This window comes from Heterodontus francisci, chromosome 1, assembly GCF_036365525.1.
Source record: "Heterodontus francisci isolate sHetFra1 chromosome 1, sHetFra1.hap1, whole genome shotgun sequence".
Classification (NCBI taxonomy): Eukaryota; Metazoa; Chordata; class Chondrichthyes; order Heterodontiformes; family Heterodontidae; genus Heterodontus; species Heterodontus francisci.
The window spans coordinates 97712077-97735421 of NC_090371.1; the positions used below are offsets into that span (position 1 = coordinate 97712077).

The following is a 23345-nucleotide window of genomic DNA, read 5'->3' on the forward strand; positions in this document are numbered from 1 at the left end:
TTGATATCAATATTAATTGATATTAATGGTTTGTATTCCCACTACCAAATTTTATAAAATACAGATACTTCAAGTCCTAAAAAGCATGACAATAAATGCAAATTGAGTTCCAATTTGGATGGCTTCATAAATTCTATAGTATGCGCTACTACCTTTGCCATTTTTTCTGTGATTTCATTTGAGTTTTTCTTGTCAGATTTGACCATCTTTCTCCTTGTGAGTAATTTTGTGTCTCAAACACTGATTGACTTTTCATACCTAAGATCACCTGTTTCTGTAGTTACTACTATACAGAGAAGTTGGAATATATAGTTTGCTGATCAGATTGCATCTCTCAAAATAGTGGAGTACCAGCAATAAATATAATCTCCACACGATATAGCTTTGAAATTAGGTTTTAGTGTCTGAGGTTAAAAAAATACGGAGAACTTGGCAGACAGTTTTGCAGTAATGCTAAGTTCAGTTTACTTAAATTGTAACATTCAGCCAGGATTAGTCCTTCAACGATGCTCATATGCTCTAGTCAGTTAATAAGTACAAAATAGTTTTCTGAAACTCACTGCAAAGCAATTGAGTTAAATCACAATTTCTCCTTTTGGGTAATGATTCCATTAACTTCATAAGACAAGTACATAGAAATTAGCTAGCTGTCAATATTTACTAATTTAGTAATAAACTTTAGAGCTTTTAAATACTTTGTCCTTTTTTATGAATGTTAGTTTTAGAACTTATGCAATATCTACTATGATAAGTTATTCAAAAGAGTAAAATTAAATAATTGTCATTTGTTTTCAAAATTGATCTCTGCTTTTTCCATGTATTGACTTTTTAAAGTTCTTAAAGTGCCACATTAAATGTTGTGTCAAAAATGCTGCTATTGTATATCTTTTTTGAGATTATAAAAATTGTATAGGAAAGTGAAACAATTTAAACAGCGCTGGATATTGATGCGATTCATAACCATTTAGAGGATACATTAACAGCAACTTTTGATGTAGTAAATGTCCAGAGATATTTTCACAGGTAGAGCACATACCCCAACCCGCCCATACCCCTAGCTGCAGAGGCACTTGGGAGAGTTGACAATGGTGCAAGAGGTAAGTTTGGAAGAGATTATTGAACATGAATAGGTAAGTAACCAGAGAGTGGGGTTAAGGGTGCGCATTCCAGAGTGTCGGGGACAAATGACTAAAGGTTCTGCTACCAGTGCTGATGGAAAGGGGAAGAAAACTAGGCCAGAATTGCTGTGGATTAAGACTTGAGTGGTAGTTTTGGACAAGATGGAGTTCAAATGGTGGGGCTTGGCAGGCCAGCATATCAGATATTAGAAATTTCACCACATAACTAATTTAAACTAGAGGTGTAGTTATATATATAAAATTATAGTTCCCTTCCATGATGAAATTTATACTTGGAAATTTATGAAATAAAAATAGCAAAATGTTGGAAATACTGCCCAGGCGAGGCAGCATCAGTGGAGAGAGAAACAGTTAACATTTCAGGTTGATGACCTTTCATCAGAATGAGTCTCATCAACCTGAAATGTTAACACTGCTTCTCTCTCCATGGATGCTGCCTGACCTGAGTATTTCCAACATTTTCTGTTTTGATTTCAAATTTCTAGCATCCATCGTATTTTGCTTTTAGGATTTGGAAATTATGTCTGCAATGAAATATTGCTGCTAATGAGCATATAACTGAAGTGTGTCCTAGTGAAAGATGAGCAAAAGAGAGGACTTGTGTTATTTCCTTTGTTAAAATTCCAATGGTGTAATGCTGGATTACTTTTTTCACTCTCTGGAAAAAGAGCTGTATTTGTTAAAAGAAAGGTCTGATGGATAGTAAACTTCAAGTACTGTAATTAAAAGAAAACTGTACAAAACAACCCCAAAAAAACGCACTTATTGACAGTCACAAATAATTTGCATTATAGTAGATACAATTTGCCCCTTGAAATCACAGACACTCACCAGTTGTGAAATACGGACACCCTTCAAATCACCAAGTCCGTTTGTTACTGAAAGCACCAAACACGTAGATAAGTGTTGGGCAGCAGTGGGTGAAAACAAGGCAGCTTTGGTGTCATGGAGATTTCTTTACCCAATATCTACAGCAGCAGAGAAACCCTCTATCTCTTGGATTGAATGCTTACGCAGCTCGAACCAAAGGTTAGAGGAGTTTCTCTGGCGCCATAGATGCTGGGTGAAGAACTCCCCATCCCACAAAAGCTGGAGAAAGCATCAAAATGACTGGCGCATTCTCGAAATGGGGCTTGGATCTTCAGGACGCTGCCTCTAAATCATTTATGACAAACACTGGAATAAATTTCTCATCACAGGGCACAGTCCCACTCTGTGACGTTATTTGACGACTGCTGCAGAGAGCCTCAACTGTATGGTGCGCAGTACGGAGAGGACGGGAGAATCAGGAATTGTGAATGCTGACATTCAGGAGGGGGTCTGATATTGGCTGGTGGGGGGGTGTTTATTCAACATTCGGGGAGGGGGTCTTTGAAATCGGTGGATGGGAAGAGATGAAGAGTGGGGAAGGAAGGAATAAAGGGAAGAGAAGGGAACCATGAGTCAGGAGATTGGGGTTCATTGAGGTGGGTGGAGGGTCGGTGGGCACAGTCATTCTTTGTAGAGCCAGGAGCAGCAGCAGCAACAACCTGGAGTGGGAGCAGGACTGAGAGGAGCTGCCAGTAAAGTGGAGGAATCAAGGGTGATGGGAGGAGGAAGGTTCTTAAATTGAGGTTATTAGACCATAAGATCCTTCACCACATGTTTTGAATTAACAGTATTAAGTGCAAAGCAAAGGAGCATGGGTGCAGCTTATGAAAGCGGCTGTGTAGGAGGAATACTCCATTCAGACTGTGAGCAATGGGCGCGATACACAAGCTGAGCACTCAAAACCCAACCAGAAATATCTGAATCACTGGAGAGAGTGGGGAAAAAGTGAAGCTGCGATTGGCTGATTGCATTTCACTCCACTTGTGCATCAGGTGCTGAGCAGTTGTTAATAGCACTTCAACACATGGAGGGAGTTGATCCTGGATAGAGGTCTGCAGGACACTAATTCTTCCCTGAAGCAGTGAACTACCTGGAAAAACTGTGCATACTAAGAGACAAATGTTGGTGGTGCCAGAGTCAACAGTTAATAGAATAGATGGACATATTTGGATTTCTGTATGGTATATTATCTCCTGCTACTGGGGTAAAGAATACTGAGCATTTTCTGCAAGAGTAGGATGAACAGTATGTAGCTTTATTTTCTGTGGAAAATAAAAACATTTAACAAAGTAAGAGTTAAGAAGGACAATCGAGTAAGACTGCAAGACTGGAGTTCCATAGAGTTGTACATGGGCTGAGCACAAAGTTAGCCAAACAGACTGATAAAGATGAGTTGAAATAGTGGTGTCAGTGTGAGAGTCTTGAGTTTATGTTGCATGGAACAATTTTTGATTGGTACTTGTGAACAATTCAAAGAGGTTTGCTGTAATATTTGTTACAAGCATAGAGAGCTGTGGATTTTGAATTTGGAAAAATGTAGACTTTGAGAAAATATGATTTGAGGTCTTCAAAATAAGGAAGGGATTATATTTTGTCCAAATGAATAGGCTATTTGAGTTGGAAAGTTTAGGGAGGTCTCAGGTACGTAAGTATAAGTTCCAAAAGCATCGAGTGAAGTTAGAAGCTCGGAAATACTCCTTTTGCAGAGAGTCATCCGCTTCGGCAGTGAAATGCTAGTTTTCAATAGGTCACTGGATAATTTCCTGTGAGGTAGCCTGGAATAACTCCAACAATAGGTTTTTATGTAGGGAGAAAAAATGCAACAATGTAAGTCTAGAAAACAGCAAATTCCAAATCCAAGAAATGTGGATCTGAACCAAGTAAATTGAACAGAAAACTTGGATGATAAGTCCACAAACCTGAAATGGAAGCTAATTAATTATGAAATAGGGGCAATATGGACTAAATTTTCTGATCAGAAGTAAAATGTTTGCGGCAAAATCCAGCATTCGATAAATGAATAAGGAGATTACTTCAAAAAATTAATGTTAAGGAGGAAAGCAATAAAATTACATATATTAATGCAAGAAAAAAGGAAGAGAAATAAAAACAAGGCAAGCAAATTAAGTACATTAGAGGAACTAAGAAAAAAGATTGGTTGTCAACATAAAGAATAATAACAAAAACTTTATAAGCACATAAACAAGGGTTATTCCAGGAAGGGGTGAGCTTGCTAACTGACAAAGAAGACAACTTCATGATAGAGAATGAAGGGATATGAGAGATAAGTCAAAGAAGTGTGTGGAATTGTATTGGCACAGCCATAATGGACTGAATGGCTGCCTCTGATGGTGACATTGATGATTTTCTTGCTGTATTATGGTATAGTTCTACAACATTTATCGTTTCTTTCAAATGATGATAAATGTATGATTGCTTCACCAGCTATGTACACATGTGTAAAGAATTAATGTAGAAGGATCACATTTCCTGAAACGCATCCAATTTATCTGACACTAGTGAATCTTTGCAACCTGCAGCATCAGTCAACCCTGGTCAATAGCCAACTGTCATGTTATATGCCCTTTGTCATTAAAGTTTTGATGGGGCACAACTATGTTCATCATACCACCATAAGAAATCTCCTAGGGATCATTTTTCAAAAATACCTCTCGTGGTTATGATTGTTCAGTTCCACTGAAAGAATACCCATTATCAGCTGGAAGAGCATCATCTATAAATAATTATGTTTTGCTTGAAAAGGTGAACCATTGCACTGAATTGAAAGAACTACTGAACCCCTGATAATTAATCCTGTTTCATACTCGAATGCCGAATCATGTTGAAAGACGTCACTGTCAGCAGAATTGGGAAATTGAGGGCAGCTTTCCGAAAATGAAGACACAGTTTACATGATAGCACAGAAACTTAAAAACATCACTCAAGAAATGTAACAAAGTTGTTTATTTTTGTTGCTACCTGAAATAATCTAATGCAATCGTACAAAACTATAATCCTAATCCAAAAGCCAAGCTTTGGCACCCAAGCTGACACAGCCTGACAGCTATTTGCATTTACATTTTTTACTTCACTTTTTTTCCTGTTGTCTTTTGCTGGCCTGAAGTTTTGGAAAGGTCTGTTCTCAGTGCTGTTCCTTTATTAGTGGCTAATTTCTCAATCTGAATACCAAGATCTGTTCGTATCAACATCTTGAGCTATATGCAAATAATTGGCAATGTTAGTATGTGGCCCATAGGGCTCTGGGATATGCACCTAAGTGACCCAAATTGGTAAGATTCCCAATGCTATGTGCCATCAAATCTCTGAATCATCTATTTAGTGCAGAGCAACCACGAGTAATTTGTGTGTCTGTTTGAATTTATAGGCAAATGAAATGCCCAAACTGACAGAACAATTAGCAGGCCCATTACGACAGATGCAGGTAATGTATTTGTTAATGGTTTGCTGTTACTGAAACTGGTTTTCTGTTTGGCTGTACTTATGCAAATAATTCTAGCTACAGTTCCTATGCCTGCACAACCAACTCACTACTAGCTATTCATCTTTATGAATGTTATTTTCACTCAAAACAACTATTAGGCAGTAGCTTTGTGGATATTTTTCTGCTACCTATTGCAGCCTATTTGGGCATAGTTGAACTGAAGCAATAAGTTTTGATAGGGTTTTCTTCAATGTCAGGCTATTGGCATTAATATCTATTTCCACTCCTAATTCTTCCTCTTCCCCCTTCATGGCTCTTTTTTGTGCACATAATCCCTTCCCCTCCAAAAAAAACTTTTGTAACTAATTTATAATGTGTTCAAAAATGTATCATTTTCCACAGAAGTTTTTTGAATTTTTCCAGGATTTCCGCAGTGTTGCTTTCAAAGCAGATTCTATGAACTAAAAGTGCAAGTTAACAAAGAACATATATTTATATAGCACCTTTAACGTAATAAAAGGCACTTCACAGGAGCATTATAAAACAAGATATGACACTGAGCCACATAAGGAGATATTAGGTCAGATGACCAAAAGTTGGTCAAAGAGGTAGGTTTTAGGGAGTGTCTTAAAGGAGGAAACCAAGACAGAGAGGTATAGGTCAGGGATTCCAAAGCTTTAGGCTGAGGCAACTGAAGGCATGGCCACCAAAGGTTGAACGATCAAAATCAGGAATGCTCAAGAGTCCAGAATTAGATTAGAGTTGTGGGGCTGGAGGAGATTACAGACATGGGGAGGGGTGAGGCTGTGGAATGATTTGAAAACAAGGATGAAAATTTTAACACTGACGTTTTGATTAACCGGGAGCCAATGTAAATCAGCGAGCACAGGGTTGATGGGTGAATGGGACTTGGTGTGAGTTCAGACACGGACAGCAGAGTTTTGGATGACCTTGGTTTACAGAGGGTAGAATATGGGAGACCAGCCAGGAGTGCGTTGGAATAGTCAAGTCTAGAATGAGGGTTTCAGCAGCAGATGAGCTGAGTCAGGGGCAAAGTCGGGCCATGTTACAGAGGTAAAGATAAGCGGTCTTAGTGATAACATGAATACATGATTGGAAGCTCATCTCGGGTCAAATGTGATACCAAAGTTGTGAACAGACTGGTTTAGTCTCAAACTGTTGGATGGGAGAGAGATGGAGCCGGTAGCTAGGGAATAAAGTTTGGAGTGGCTTCAGTCTTCCTAGTATTTAGTTGTTACATACTGCTGTTTAATATGTGCTATGTTGAATGCACTGTTCAGAACATTGGAGTAAATAATTCAGAGCAATTGGGATGACTATCAACTTGTATTTTATCTTTGTTTGTTTCTATACAGATGAAACTACCTAAAATCTTATTTTGCCCACCCTTAACTCTAATACAGATGTGGTGGTTTAATTTGAGAGAGATCAGTTATGAAGAAATTAGAGACAAAAGACTTTTATTTGTTATTGTAATTGGTGAAGTAGGGATTTGAGCTCAAGTGGTGCGAGGTTTTATTTGGATCTGGTGTAGAAGTCTTTCATTCGTTTGCCACATGCAGCCTTAAAGTTAAATATCTAATTCTTTGAAATTTAAATAGTTAATTTCAGCAAAATTCCATAGTTTTGTGCTTGCTTTCTGAGATTAATTTCATTTAATGGTAAACCCACTCAACGTCAATTAAAAATTGGAAAAACGTGTTAAAACAAGCCAAACGTAGACTTTGGGAAGACTTTCACAATCTGATTCTAAACATTATCTCAATAATATGAGTACTAACAGTGTTTTATTGTCTTGGTCTTTTATTCTACTTTTTCCAGACAACATAGTATGCATAGCCACTTTATCCATGAAATGATATGGAAATTACAATACAGAAACAAGCCTTTGAGCCCAACCATGTCAGTGTTTATCTTCCACACAAGCAGTAATCCAAATTTTATGGGTGGCCCTTTTCCCATTATTCTCTTTGTTCCTATTTCTTTTAGCCATCAAATCTCCTCTTAAATGTTATCATGGTCTCTGCCTCAATCACTACTCCACAGTTTATTCTCGTCTGCCCACTGTCTTAAATCTTAGGCACTTAATCTTATAACTAATCTTCGTTCTAGACCCACACTGGGAACTGTTTGTTTCCAGCTGCTCTGTTCCATCCTATGGCACTATTTGAAGAAAAACAGTTTTTCCCAATGGCTTTGCCAATATTTTTATCCCAACCAGCACCACTTAAAACAGTTTAATTGCTCATTTCTTTCACTACTGTTTCTGAAACCTTGCAGTGCATTAATCAGTTCTTGCATTTCCCCACATTACAGTCGCGACTAAACTTCAAAAGTAATTCATTGGCTATGAAGTGATTTGGGACAGTTTGGTGTCATATAAAGCACTATTATTACGGCTAAGGTGACAGGAGTGCACTGTCTTTTATAATTCCATTTCTCCACAGGTCACAAAATATATTTAAATGTTTACCCAGTTACCAATGCAGTCAGTCATATACTCTACTCTTTATCCCAGAATAAAATACACCAATCAGGTTTCTTAATAAACAACAAAATTATCAGTTTATTATAAAATAAGACTTATCCAGTAACGAAACAAAGCATTAACACAGATTGAAATATGAAAGTTCCCTTTTAAAATACCTCACACACACTGAAAAAAAAAATTCTCTCTGCAGAGCACTGTTACAAAAAAAGAATACTTTGGCCAAATACCTGCTAATTCTTGAAGTAAAAAAAGGTATGGAAGGATGTCAGTTGTCCCTTTTGGTCTGGCATCTGGGTATACAGTGACGGGTCACTGGGATCTTTACAGAAGCAGTTCGTTCTGGAGATGTCAAGAAATAGTCTGGTCGGCTTTTTAGGAGAAATGCAGCATCAGGGGCTTCTGCTATCACACTCTGGTTTCGCAGGGTTTTTTTCCCAAGAGGAGGAAAGTGGAGCTGACATACTGGACTTCTCAGGGCCTCTTAGAGGTGCAGGAAAGATGAGCTGGGGTTTCTTTCTTGGCAGGTTGATCTTCAACTGCTTTTCAAACACTGTCCATGCACCAACTGAACCAAAACAATACCTCAAGCAAAAACCCCAAACAGCAGGTCAGAACCTCCTGCCCACTCATAAATCTTGACATGTCACATCTCTGTAAACATCTTCCCCAAGTCATAAGGTTTTTTGTTTATTTATTAAGGCCTGTGACATCCAGTAAAGGTTGTTTTCAAACACACAAGCTGTGTCCTTTCATAGAAACATAGAAAGTAGGAGCAGGAGTAGGCCATTCGGCCCTTCGAGCCTGTTCTGCTATTCATTATGAGCATGGCTAATCATCCAACTCAGTAACTTGTTCCCCCTTTCCCCCATATCCTTTGATCCCTTTTGCCCCAAAAGCTATATCTAACTCCTTGAAAACATACAATGTTTTGGCCTCAACTGCTTTTTGTGGTAGCGAATTCCACAGGCTCACCACTCTCTGGGTGAAGTAATTTCTCCTCATCTCAGTCCGTTTACCCCCTATCCTTAGACTATGAACTGTCAACAACAAAACGAAGTCCAGCATCTATGAAATTTTCAAACTTCCAAAAATCAAATCCATTTCTACCATTTAACTATGAGTTGTCAAAAAATTTAACAAAAATGGAAGCACTTTTGTAACACTACACAAATACATCTGTCTACTTTTTCTTTCTATCCCTTAATTATTTTAAATGTCTCTATTAGATCAACCCTTAATTGCTTTGTTCTTACAAAATCTGCATCAAATTTTCAAGTCTTTTTTCGTATTTGAATTTCCTTGTACCTGACAGCATTCTAGTGAATCTGTGCCGTGTACTCTCAATAACCTCAACATCCATCCTACAGTGTGAAGCTCAGAATTGCACGATACCCTAATTGTGCTTGTACTAGGATTTTATATAGATTTATCATTAAATCTCAACTATTTCTTGCCATAAATTTCAATGTTCTGTGGTTTCTTTTTAAGGCTCAATTCACTTGAGGTGCTACTTTTAATGTCTTGTGAATCTGAACACCCAGATCCTTTGTTCTTTTGGTCTTCTTCATTCAAGTCATGTACATTAATTTTTTTAAAAAACAAAACGTACCACCTCACACTTACTGACATTGAATTCTAACTATTTTTTTGCCAATGCCATCATCTGATCAGTATGTCCTTGCAGCTTTCTTTGGTCCTTAGAAGTATTTACTATGCCTCCTATTTTCATATCATATGCAGATTTGAACACTACTTCCTATACCCTATATCCAAATCATTGACTGAAACAGTTTCCAAACAGTAGTCTATGAGGCACTGCTACCCATTTCCAAAGGCAACAATAATAACTTGCATTTATATATCACTTTTAATATTTTAAAACATTCCAAGACATTTCAAGGGAGCTTTATCAAACAATTTAACACCAAGCCACATGAGATATTAGGACAGGTGACCAAAAGCCTGGTCAAAAAGTTAGGGTTTAAGGGGCATCTTAAAGGAGAAAAGAGAGGTAGAGAGGCAGACAAGTTTAAGGAGGGAATTCCAGAGTTTGGGGCCTAGACAACTGAAGGCACAGTTGGCAATGGTGGAGCAATTAACCACACTACAATTAAGTGGCTGTAACATCTAGTTTTGATTTCTCCCTTCTAAACAGTTTTTAGAGTCATAGAGTTACACAGCACAGAAGCAGGCCCTTCAGCCCACCGTGTCTGTGCCGGCCATCAAGCACCTAACTATTCTAATCCCATTTTCCAGCACTTGGCCCGTAGCCTTGTATGCTATGGCATTTCAAGTGCTCATCTAAATACTTCTTAAATGTTGTGAGGGTTCCTGCCTCTACAACCTCTTCAGGCAGTGCGTTACAGATTTCAACCACCCTCTGAGTGAAAAGATTTTTCCTCAAATCCCCTCTAAACCTCCTGTCCCTTACCTTAAATCTATGCCCCCTAGTTATTGACCCCTCCACTAAGGGAAAAAGTTTTTAATTCAAGTTGTTACCAATTTTCTCCTTTACTTCATACCCTTCAATCTTATACAATGGTTTCTACTTCGGTATTTTGTCCAAGGCTTTCAGAAAGTCCATGTACAACACGTCCACTACATTTTCCTCTATCCGCCATCTCTGCACCTTTTCAAAGACGTCTTATCGGGTTTGCCTGATATCTTCCTGTCTGAAATCTTTGTTGGTTTATTTTCATTTTTAATTAATGATTCCAGAACTTTCCCTACCATAGATATTAAACTAACCTGGCATGTAATTACCTGGGTTAGCTCTGTCTCCCTTTTTAAAATGAGTATTACATTGGTCCCTCTTCAGTCTTCTGACACACATCCACTCTCAGAAACCTGAAATATTTCTTCTCTGATTTTTCCCAGTATCCTCAGATGTATCCCATTAAGCCGCAGCACTTTGTCATTTTATCCCCAATAGCGTAACTACATTCCACAATATTTTCCTTTTATTTATTATAAAATATTGTCACAATTTTACAAACTGTGCAATATCCTCCTCCTTTTGAAGCAAATATTGCATTGATTTCCACTTATCCTGTGCAAACTCATGAACTTCTCTCAAGGCTCCTACCTCATATTTGACAATTTTCATTTTTTAATATATTTCTCGATTATGTTTTTTTTAAAGATTCTCTCTTACTACCTTCATGGTTTTATTATCCCTTTTTAAATCTTTCTTTTCCCATACTCTTTCATTTTTATCATACTCTTCGTCCCTTTTGTCTCCCTGTGATTTTAGTTTGTTTGTAACCTCTTGGAGCATTTTGAAACTGGAAGTAATTTCCTTTTGTAATACATATTCAACTTTGCAGTCTGCTTTTTTGGAGAAAAAAAATCCCAGTGTACCAATTTCTCTCTTCCATCTCATCTCATCCAGTTCGTTCCTCATCTTTCTGAACTAGCCCAATATGAATCTGCCCTGCTTTTTGTACTAAGTTTTCCCCTTCCCCACCCCGTTTTTTATTTATATTTTACATGGTATAACAACAGAAGAAATAGCTACAGGAGTAGGCAATTCAATCCTTTGAACCTGCTCTGTCATTCAATATCATGGTTAATCTTCTCCCTCAACTCCACTTTCCCACATTATCCCCATATCCCTTAATTCCCTTAGTAACCAAAAATCTATCGTCTCTGTCTTGAATATACTTGACAGCTGAGCATCCACAGTCCTTTGGGGTTAGGGACTTGCATTTATATTCTTGGCACAAACTTTAGAAAGGACATCGTGTCTAATATTTATTCCTCAATCAACATGGCCAATGGTCACTTATCCCATCGCTACCCGCCACCCACAAATCATGCTCGCTATTATTGTCACTACTCGTGACAGGCTTGACCACATTTAACTCCGCTTACCTGACATGACTAGATTTAGCAATATTTCTGCCCTTCTAGACAAACTAGCATATTACTTAAGGAAGGAGTTGTCAACATATTTAGCAATATAATTTGAACATTAAGACAGACAACACCTCTTCAACATGGCAGAAGCAAATCCCCTGTGAAACTATATGCCTATCTTATGGTGGTAAAAACCTGAATTGAAACTAAGTTCAGGTAATGTTTTTTCATGTCTGTTTTCAGGAATGTGCTAGGAGAATAGCCAAAGTGTCAGCAGAAGCTAAACTGGAAGTCGATGAGGAAATGTACCTGGACTCCTTTCGCCCCCACTTAATGGATGTTGTATTTACATGGGCAAATGGAGCTACTTTTGCTCAGATCTGCAAAATGACAGAGGTTTTTGAGGGTAATGATAAATATTTTCCTGTTCCTTTCAATTTTTTTTTGTGTTCAGCAATAAATTTGTCCTTGGTAGTATACTGTTTTCCTGCAGCTGTTTTGATTTAGAATTTGAAAAAATGTTTGCCTTTATCTCCGCAAAGTCACAAGTTTCTTTACAGGTATCAAGGCAATATCAGATTGCCTTCAAATAGTTTTACATTTGTACTTCATCCATTGATGGCTGTCCCAATATCATTTTAGGTGTATTAACTGCCAAAGTTTTATAAATAAGATAAAGCTTTAATCCTGTCCCCATAGGCTTTTATTTCAGTTCTTGCCTCCTTTGATAATCCACTATTTGCATAATGACCATACTTTACAGTTCAGTTGTGGTTGGAGAATTGTTTCACTTACAATGAAGCTGGGATAAAATTATCTTTTAATAACCTTCACGTAAACCTCTAAGGAATAGAGGGCAACATTGATTTGAATTGGCAGGGGAATGGTGGGAAGTGGGAAGAACAACCTGTTCTTTGCATTTGGCCATAAACAACATCCGAGTCCCTGAGTGGAAATCAATTTAAAATGTCACTAATAGTAAAGAGAAAGGTTAAGAGAAATTTTGTTACACAGCGTGGAATGCTTTGATATACGGAGTAATTGAGACAGAGACTTGCATGTTTTAAGGGAACAGTGGATACATATTTCTTCCATCCCTTTTTCAAAATTTGGATTAAATCTACTGAGTTCCTTTTCACGGGTTCTTTTTGTACTAGTATTTTATGTCTCTCCCCATTGTGAAAACATACAAAGTACTCTTTTAACAAGTCTACCATTTCTTTATTGTGCATTATGGTCTACCTTTAATGGACTTAATCCCCTTTACCACTCTTTACCAAGCAGTTGATGTAGTCTACATGGACTTCAGTAAGGCTTTTGATGAGGTCCCGAATGGGAGATTGGTTAAGAAGGTAAGAGCACATGGAATCCAGGTCAATTTGGCAAAGTGGATCTAAAGTTGGCTTAGTGGCAGGAGGCAGAGGGTGATGGTCGAGGGTTGTTTTTGCGAGTGAAAGTCTGTGACCAGTGGTGTACCACGGGGATCGGTGCTGGGACCCTTGCTGTTTGTCGTGTACATTAATGATTTAGACATGAATATAGGAGATATGATGAGTAAGTTCGTAGGTGACACGAAAATTGGTGGTGTCGTAAATAGTGAGGAGGAAAGCCTTAGATTACAGGACAATATAGATGGGCTGGTAAGATGGGCAGAGCAGTGGTAAATGGAATTTAAACCTGAGAAGTGTGAGTTGATGCATTTTGGGAGGACTAACAAGGCAGGGGAATATACAATGGATGGTAGGACCCTAGGAAGTACAGGAAGTCAGAGGGACCTTGGTGTACTTGTCCATAGATCACTGAAGGCAGCAGCACAGGTAGATAAGGTGGTTCGGAAGGCATATGGGATACTTGCCTTTATTAGCCAAAGCATAGAATATAAGATCAGGGAGGTTATGATGGAGCTGTACAAAATGCTAGTTAGGCCACAGCTGGAGTACTGCATACAGTTCTGGGCCCTACACCATAGGAAGGGTGTGATTGCACTGGAGAGGGTGCAGAGGAGATTCACCAGGATGTTGCCTGGGCTGGAATATTTCAGTTATGAAGAGAGGCTGAAAAGGCTATGGCCGTTTTCCTTAGAGCAGCGAAGGCTGATGGGGGACATGATTGAAGTCTACAAAATTATGAGGGGCATTGATAGGCTAGATAGGAAGAACCTTTTTCCCTTAACGGAGGGGTCAATAACTAAGGGACATAGATTAAAGGTAAGGAGCAGGAGGTTTAGAGGGGATTTGAGGAAAAATCTTTTCACCCAGAGGGTGGTTGGAATTTGGAACACACTGCCTGAAGAGGTGGTAGATGCAGGAACCCTCACAACATTTAAGAAGTATTTAGATGAGCACTTGAAACGCCATAGCATACAAGGCTACGGGCCAAGTGCTGGAAAATGGGATTAGAATAGTTAGGTGCTTGATGGCCGGCACTGACACGATGGGCCGAAGGGCCTATTTCTGTGCTGTATAACTCTATGACTCTTAATATATTTGTAAAAAGCTTTGCTGTTAGTTTTGATATCCCATGCAAGTTTAGTTTCATATTTTACTTTTTGCACCACATTACATTCTTTATATCCCTTTTTGTTGCTCTCAGTTTGCTGGATTTCCAGTTTTCTTTGCATTCGTGTATGCCTTTTCTTTTAGCTTGATACTGTCTCTACTTCAGTTAATGACTTATAGCTGCTTAACTGCAGAAGTAGGGACTTTACCTTTTATGGGTATGTACTTTTTTTATTGTACTAAGTAATACTTTTGAATATTTCCTGCTGTTTGTAGGTTTATCCATTAACAGTTCAGTCCAGTTTACACACGATTCATTTTTCATACCTTCAAAACTTGCCCAAATTAAATTTAAAACATTGATTTTTGACCCTCCCTTCTCCCTTCTAATAATTTCAATATTATCTTCACTGTTCCTAAGATGTTCTGTTACTGTCAGATGGTGAATTAATTGTGGAATCAGTTAATTTTGAATTATCACTGAGAATGAGGAGAGTTCAGAAGAAATTTCTTTCCTCGGGGTTATTGGAGCTTAGACTGTTATGCCATGGGCATAGTTGAGGCAGAGACCATTGCATCTTTTAAGGAAAAATTGGATAAATACTTGAAGCAGAAGAAGACACAAGGCAATGGAGAAGTGGGATTAGTTTTGCATTGTCTCACAAAGAGCCGTACAGACGCGACTGGATGAATGGCTGCCTCTGGGCTGTTAACTACTGTGTTTGTGTGGGAGTGTGGCATCACCGAATAAGTCTTCCTTCAGCATCTCTAATTCTCATGCATGGATAGTGGTTGTATAGGGTCTAAATTGAGTTACAGAAAGCTGGCTTCAAAGGAACAGCAGATCTCAGCTGTGACTCCGCTGGTAGCACTCTTGTCTCTGAGTTCGAAGGTTGTGGGTTCAAGTTCTACTCTAGAGACTTGAGCACAAAAAAATTTAGTCTGACGCTCTCCAGTGCAGTATTGAGGGAGTGCTGCACTGCTGTCTTTTGGGTGAGACGTTAACTAAGCTCCTATCTGCTTTTTGTGCTTGAACATACATTTCTTGCATTCTTATGTTCTTGGGGAGATGGTGGTGCGGTGGTAATGTCATTGGATTTGTAATTGGAGACCCAGGTTAATTCCCTGAGGACACAGGTTCAAAGCCCGCCATGGTAGCTGGTGGAATTTAAATCAATTAATTGTTCAAAATTGTGAATTGAAAGCGAGTCTCAGTAATAGTGCCACAAAATGATTATTGATTGTTAAGGAAATTATGTTCAACTTGTATAAGACACTTGTTCGGCCTCAGCTGGAGTGTTGCACCCAATTCTGGGCGCCGCACTTTAGGTAAGATGTGAGGGCATTGGAGAGAGTACAGAAAAGATTCACGAGAGTGGATCCAGGGATGAGAAATTTCAGTTATTAAGATAGATTGGAGAAGTTAGGACTGTTTTTCTTGGAGAAGAGAAGGCTGAGAGGTGATTTGATAGAGTTGTTCAAAATCATGAGGGGGTTGGACAGAGTAGAAAGGATCGAGAAAGAGAGGACACAGATTTAAAGTATTTGGTAAGAGCAGCAAAAGTGATATGAGGGAAAAAAAATTCACGCAGCGAGTGCAAGGTCTGAATGCGCTTGTGGTGGACGCAGGTTCAATTGAAACATTCAAAAGGGAATTAAACAGTTATATGAAAAGGAAGAATGTGCAGGGCGACAGGGAGAAGGCAAGGGAATGGAACTGAGCGAATTGCTTTTTCAGAGAACCAGTGCAGACACGATGGGCCGAATGGCCTCCTTCTGCACTGTAACGATTCTGTCAAGGAACATGAAGGTCTGTAGGCAAAGTGTGGAGTTAGTTTACAGATTGCTGTTTCAGAGGGGCAGCACAGCAACAATGGGCTGATTCTTTCTTTAATGCTCTTTAGTGCTCCAGTTTGATTCTGTGCATTTAGTTCATTCTTCCTTTTTATATCACATTGATAGTTTCTCTGTGCATAGCCTTTGTTGATTTTTAAGTGTTAAAATAGTATATTTAAACCTATTGATATTTGGTACAATATTTTTCTGTCAGCTATTTTTGAATTTATTTTCTAATATCTTTCAAGCCCATTTTGAGAAACAAGTTTGCAGTCTAACATAAAACTTGGATAATTCAAATAAATTGAACATGAAAACGTTTTGATCCCCAAGGTACGTCGTTCCCTGGCCATGAGGATTGGCAGTTGGCCTGTTCCTTTCAGTATCAGTATGTAACCAAATGGCAAGAGGTCTGTAAAATTAGCCTTTAGTGGTTCCATTTTGCATTTCTTTTCCTTCCCTGTATCAAAACCTGGTACTTTTCTTCGTACCTCTCCTTGAAACTGTAGCTAAGGAAAGAAAATTGCATGGAAAGGTCCCTCAAAATCATCAATAGGTTCTGTTGGCTTTTTTGCACAAACATTTTCTAATAAAGATGCTTCCATAATATCCATTTTAAAAAATATTTTGAAGACCCTTTTTAATTCATCCCCAGCTACTTTTATAAATTATCTATCTGGGTATGTGTCTCCCATTTCTCAGACCTCCTTCATGCTAATGCTCTAGCAACCACCAGGGGCACATCTGGCAACAGTTCTCCTTCAGATTCCCCTTGTGGAGAGCTGCCTGCTGCCTTTTCATCCATAAATTACTCACAGCAGCAACTAAAATTCTGGATTAATGTACATTCCTCCACTTTGGTGCTATATTGTCCTGTGTTACAGCGTTGCTCTCCATAACATTCAACCTTTATTTTAATATGAATTTCACAGCAGCCTGCTTTAATCCTTCATGCTGTAGACTCAAATGTAACATAGAAAGCTTTATTTTTGCATTCCAAATATAAATTTTGTATAGTCCATATCAGCTTTATATGATTGGTGTTTCCAGTTAATTCAGCGGAAATTAATTTTCCATTTTATGTTTCACTCTGGAGATCAAACTTGGATGAAACTCAGTATTTTGATTTGACCAGTACCTATGCAAGACTTTTAGAAAGGGACTATCCCAGAAACCTCAAAACACAAGAGTAGAAGATGGCAGACATTTGGTTAATACTTTTAAGAACAACTTAAGTTTTAGAACTGTTTGTAATCAAAAAAGCTGTACCTGATCAAAAAGGAGTAGGAATCTACAATCTAACAATGGGGAAAATGCGTGGCAGGACCTGAGGGAATGCTACCATGCTTGGCTAAAAAGCACACAGGTTAACTAATTTATAAGCTGTAAATCACACCATGGAATTACTAGAATTCTTTAAGAAGACAGCTGAGTTAGTAGGAGATAGGTGAAAATAATCTGCTTGGATTTTCAGATGAACATTATAAAGAAGATTTTTCAAATCATTCAGACTTTGCATGCAATTGGGAAAATTTCTCCATCCATAAGAAAAATAATATATTTTACTTACACAGTCCATTAAATGTTCAGACTTTTAGCAAGGAAAGTTTTTACTGTGGTATTGTCAGGAACCTGACTCATTATCCTGCACTTTTGTATCAGAATGTTTAAGGCCAGCCACATTGCTTTGAAATAGTTCATGAGGGAAAGGGAGTAGGGCAAATCTTCCATGCCAACAACCCATCTTGCATGAGAAGCACTAGTGATCAGTGCTAATGGTTGAGGCAGGGGATGCAGTTCCCAAGTGCCCCAAAGTGCTAGAACGAATAGTATTGTGCCACCTGTGTTTTAGCTTTCTACAAAATATAATTAAGGCAAAATCAAGTAACAAAACAGCCAATTTGGCAGAAAACAATTTAGGGAATAGTAACTACCCTGTGTCCTAACATGTCAGTGAACTTCATGTTTTGGCAGTTGTTGTACCTGACTGAGTGCAAATGCCTATACTCTAAAGGCAGAGTGCCTCACTACAACCGTAGAGAAGCACAATAAAGGTTTTGTACTGCTTTCTTCAGAGTTTCAGTTTTTACTGGAGATGGCAGTCAGTTTGTTTTTTATATGAAGAAAACTCACGTTGAACATGTGGCTTCCTATTGAGGAGCATCTATTTCTCTCAAACCTCCTCAGCTCTTTATATAGAGATTCCAAAGCAGTGAAACTAATTTAGCTCCTTCTAATCACCAGGGTTGTGAAATACAATCCTATTCACAAGATTACCTAGTAAGTCACTCAGTTGTATCAAACCACTACAGAAAAGCCAAATAAGAATAAAACTGCACGGACCACCTGGTATTGACCTAGGCACAGGAAACGACAAAGGCACATCCTGCCCTGTCGACTCTGCCAGGTCCTCCTCACTACCAACTGGAGATTTGTGCCAAAATTGGGAGAGCTGTCTCACAGATTAGTTAAGCAACAGTCTGATATAGTCATACTCCCCAAATCATACCTTATAGCCAATATCCCAGACTCCTCCATCACCATCCCTATTTATGTCCTATCCCACCGACAGCACAGTGGTATACATTCGGGAGGGAGTGGCCCTGGGAGTCCTCAACATTGACTTCAGACTGCATTAACTCTCGTGGCAACAGGTCAAACATGGGCAAGGAAACCTCCTTCTGATTACCATCTATCACCCCACCCCAGCTGATGAATCAGTGCTCCTCCATGTTGAACACCGATTGGAAAAACCACATAGGGTAGCTAGAGCATAGAATGTACTCTGGGTGGAGTACATTAGTGTCCATCACCATGTGGCTCAGTAGCATCACTACTGACAGAGTTGGCCAAGACCTGAAAGTCATATCTGACAGACTGGGCCTCCGGCAGGTGTGAGAGAACCAACAGGAGGGAAAAATCTACTTACCTCACCAATCTACCTGTCGCAGAAGCATCTGTCGATGACAGTATTGGTAGGAATGTCCACCGCATTGTCCTTGTGGAGGTGAAGTCCCCTCTTCACACTGAGGACACCTTCCATCGTGTTGTGTGGCATTACCACCATGCTAAATGGGATAGTTTCAGAACAGATCTTGCAGCTTAAAACTGGGCATTCATGTGGCACTGTGGACCATCAGCAGCAGCAGAATTGTATTCAACGACGATCTGTAACCTCATGGCCTGGCATATTCCCCCACTCTGCCAGGAGCAGCACCAGGCAAAAAGAGGTGTCAGCCTGGTGAAGCCACAACACAGGACTACATACATGCTAAACAGCGGAAGCTGCATGGTATAGACAGAGCTCAACGAACCCAAAAGGCAGGAAAAATCCGATCCGGCCAATTACTGCCACATCAGTCAACTCCCGATCATCAGCAAAGTGATGGAAGGTGTTGTCAACAGTGCTATCAAGTGGCACTTACTCAGCAATAACCTGCTCACCAAGGTTCACTTTTGGTTCTGTCGGGACCACTCAGCTCCAGAACTGAGGGGGGCACAGTGGCTAGCACCGCAGCGACCCGGGTTCGGTTCTGGGTACTGCCGTGCGGAGTTTGCAAGTTCTCCCTGTGAACACGTGGGTTTCCTCCGGGTGCTCCGGTTTCCTCCCACATGCCGAAGACTTGCAGGTTGATAGGTAAATTGGCCATTGTAAAAATTGCCCCTAGTGTAGGTAGGTGGTAGGAGAATTGAGGGAAGGTGGGGATGTGAGGGGGGAAAAAATGGGATTAATGTAGGATTAGTATAAATGGGTGGTTGATGGTCGGCGCGGACTTGTTGGGCCGAAGGGCCTGTTTCGGTGCTGTAGCTATGACTCTAACTCATTTACAGCCTTGGTCCAAAGATGGACAAAAGAGCTGATTCCACAAGTGTATTGAATCTGACTGCTGTTGACATCAAGGCAGCATTTGACCCAAGTGGCATCAAAGAGCCCTAGCAAAATTGGAGTCATTGGGAATCGGGGAGATCTCTGTACTGGTTGGAGTCATACCTCACACAATGGAAGATGGTTGTGGTTGTTGGAGGTCAATCATCTCAACCCCAGGACATCACTGTGCGAGTTTCTCAGGGTAGTGTCATTGGCCCAACTATCTTCAGCTACTTCATCAATGGTCTTCCCTCCATAATAAGGTCAGAAGTGGGGATGTTCGCTAATGATTGCACTTTGATCATATCTCTTCAGATCCTGACGCAGTCCATGCCCACAAAACCTGGACAACATTCAGTCTCAGGCTTTTTAAAAATTCTTTCATGGATGTAGGCGTCACTGGCAAGGCCAGCATTTGTTGCCCATCGATAATTGCCCTTGACAACTGAGTGACTGGCAGTTAAGAGGCAACCACGTTGCTGTGGGTCTGGAATCACATGTAGACCAGACCAGGTAAGGACGGCAGATTTCCTTCCCTAAAGGACATCTGTGACGACATTTGATGATAGTTTCATGGCACAATTACTAAGACTAGCTTAAATTCCAGATTTTTTATTAATTAATTGATTTTAAATTCCACCAGCAGCCATTGATGGGATTTGAACCCATGTTCCCAGGGCATTAGCCTGGACTTCTGGATGCTAGTTCAGTGACATTATCACTGCGCCACCATCTCCCCTGTCTCAGGAGGAGGCCGAAATGGATCATCCACTCGGCTGTTCTGGTTGATGAGTGGCAAGTATCATTCGTGTCACACAAGTGCCAGGCAATGACCATCTCCAACAAGAGAGGATCTAACTATCTCCCCTTGACATTCAACAGCATTACCATTGCTGACTCCCCCATCAACAACATCTTGGGGGTTACCATTGACCAGAAACTTAACTGGATCAGCCACCTAAATACTATGGCTACAACAGTCGGTCAGAGGTTGTCCACCATCTACAAGGCACGAAGCAGGAGTGTGATGGAATACTCTCTATTTGCCTCTATGTTCAACACCAGTTTTACACCATCCAGCTACTTGATCATCAAGTAGCTTCCTTCCCTCCCAACATCTGCGTACAGTCGCTGCAGTATCATCTACGAGATGCACTGCAGCAACTGGTCAAGGCCTCTACAACTGAACCTTCCAAACCCTTGACTTAGACCACCTAGAAGGACAAGGGCAGCAGACGTATGTGAACACCACCACCTGCAAGTTCCCCTCCAAGTCTCTCGCCATCCTGATTTGGAACTATATTGACATTCCTTCACTGTTGCTGGGTTAAAAACCTGGAACTCCCTTCCTATCAGCACTGTTGGCATTCCTACAACAAATAGACTGCAGCGGTTCAAGAAGGCAGCTCACCACCACCTTCTCAAGGAGAATTAGGGGTGGGCAATAAAAGCTGGCATAGCCAGCGACACTGACATCTCAAGAATGAATTTTTAAAAATTCTGTTGAGAAAAAACATTCACTGTGTTTGTATATCCATCCAGAACAAACCTATACTTCCTCATTGCTGTATCTGATTGTTGCTTAAATGATACCAGCATTTTAACCTCCCAACATTCTGACTGGAAGTCCAATCTAAGTATTGGTCATTCTTTGTGTGAAGATTCTAAATAGTAATACCTTTTATTATTTTGCACCTGTCTCCTGTTACCACTGTTTTCAATATGAAGTAGCATTCCATGATGAACTTTCTCTGTGCCATTAATTATCTTATGTACCTCTATAAGATCACCTCTGTTCAACCCTGAAAAGCTCGAGGTTCTCTGATCTTTTCTAATAACACAGACCCCTGATAAAGGGTCAGCCTCGTGGCTCTTCCCTTCACAGCGTTCAGTGCTTGAATGTCTGGCTTATTTGTCAGTCAGAACTGGACATTCAACTCAAGGTGTGGTGTGAAACTGTGATTTATATTGTGCTGCTTTGGTCATTGTTGATTGCCCTGCATAATCTGGCGTGTTGAGTCCTGGGTTTCTTTCAACTTGCATCCTCAGCTATTTCAACATTAGTTAACATCTATCACCAGTCATGTTTCTATGTGCAACATTCTGCAATTGTCTGCATTAAATATCATCTATTGTTTGACCCATTCATTATATTTTGCAGATTCTGTAGTTATATGGATGCCATCTTTGGTTCCACTGTACTTCCTAATTTGGTATCGTTGGCAAATTGAACCAATTGAGTTTCAGATTTCAAGTCTTTGATATAAATTAGAAAATTGATATCAACACTGCACCCCCCCCCCCCCCCAACCATGTTAACGTATTTTCCAAATGAAGTATGAATTTGAATTATTAGGATTTAGTGATCAAAAGCTTGTTGCAATCTAGATTTTAAGCATTGAAGTCTTCATAACAACTTGCATTTATATAGAGCCTTTAATATAGTAAAACGTCTCCAAGTATTTCACAGGAGAAGTTAAGGTTGTAAATGGTCCTTTGCTAACCAGTGATTAAATGTTTGGATTAATAGTACATATGCAATGAAGAATTTGTACCGTTTCCATTTAATTAAAGGTTAAAATGAAACCTGAACTGTGCCAAAGTGCAGCGTGGCTCTGCTTTTGGAATCTGTAGCAATTTTAGTTGTGTTGGGTTTCTGCCCTATTATGATTCATTCCAGATGGATTTGGGGCTTCTTGGAACCATTGGGATTCACGGATATAAGTTCTCTTGCAATTGTGGCAGTTTGTTTGCAGGAATTCTGGCAGTATTAGCAAATGAGGACAATAGTTTATTTCATTGAAGAAGTTTGTCATGCAAAAATAAAAATTATTCTTATCAACAGCGCAGTTAATACTGAAAGTAAATCTGATATATTTTTTGTTAGATTTTCAAGTCTCTACAAATGATGCACAACCTTCTCAAATATAACTATATTTATGCATTATGGTGGAGTCCAAATCGCTGGTTTGTGCTTTGTGGATTATACTTCCCTGAGCAACCACCGGAACTTTTTTTTAATGACTCATTAGCTTTATTCAGCAATATACGTTGCTGCAACATAACATTAAATAAGGCTAGCATTAGTCACTTTGCAAACACGATGTCATGACACTGAGCTTGTCACTTGTATTACTCCACATTTAAACAATAAAATTATAAAATGGGCACAAACATTACTTTTTTTTAAAAGTAACATACATGTTTTGGAAGTATTGGCTTGTGGTAAATAATCCATTTAGGTCACATTGACTTCCATTCATGCCATGTTGTGTTTGCCATTCATTCTGCAAAGCTCAGATCCTGGCATATGTCTGTTTGA

The 23345-nt window shown here is 39.4% G+C and overlaps 1 protein-coding gene across 1 annotated transcript in view; it reads left to right on the forward strand.

Moving 5' to 3' along the window:
* The window catches only part of mtrex (Mtr4 exosome RNA helicase), a 215437-nt gene that overhangs the window by 187712 nt on the left and 4380 nt on the right, over nucleotides 1-23345 (forward strand). Inside the window, exons 24-25 of the mRNA XM_068033040.1 lie at nucleotides 5395-5451; nucleotides 12065-12227. Coding sequence (XP_067889141.1) covers nucleotides 5395-5451; nucleotides 12065-12227 — 220 coding nt within the window. The remainder of the gene's footprint in view (nucleotides 1-5394; nucleotides 5452-12064; nucleotides 12228-23345) is intronic.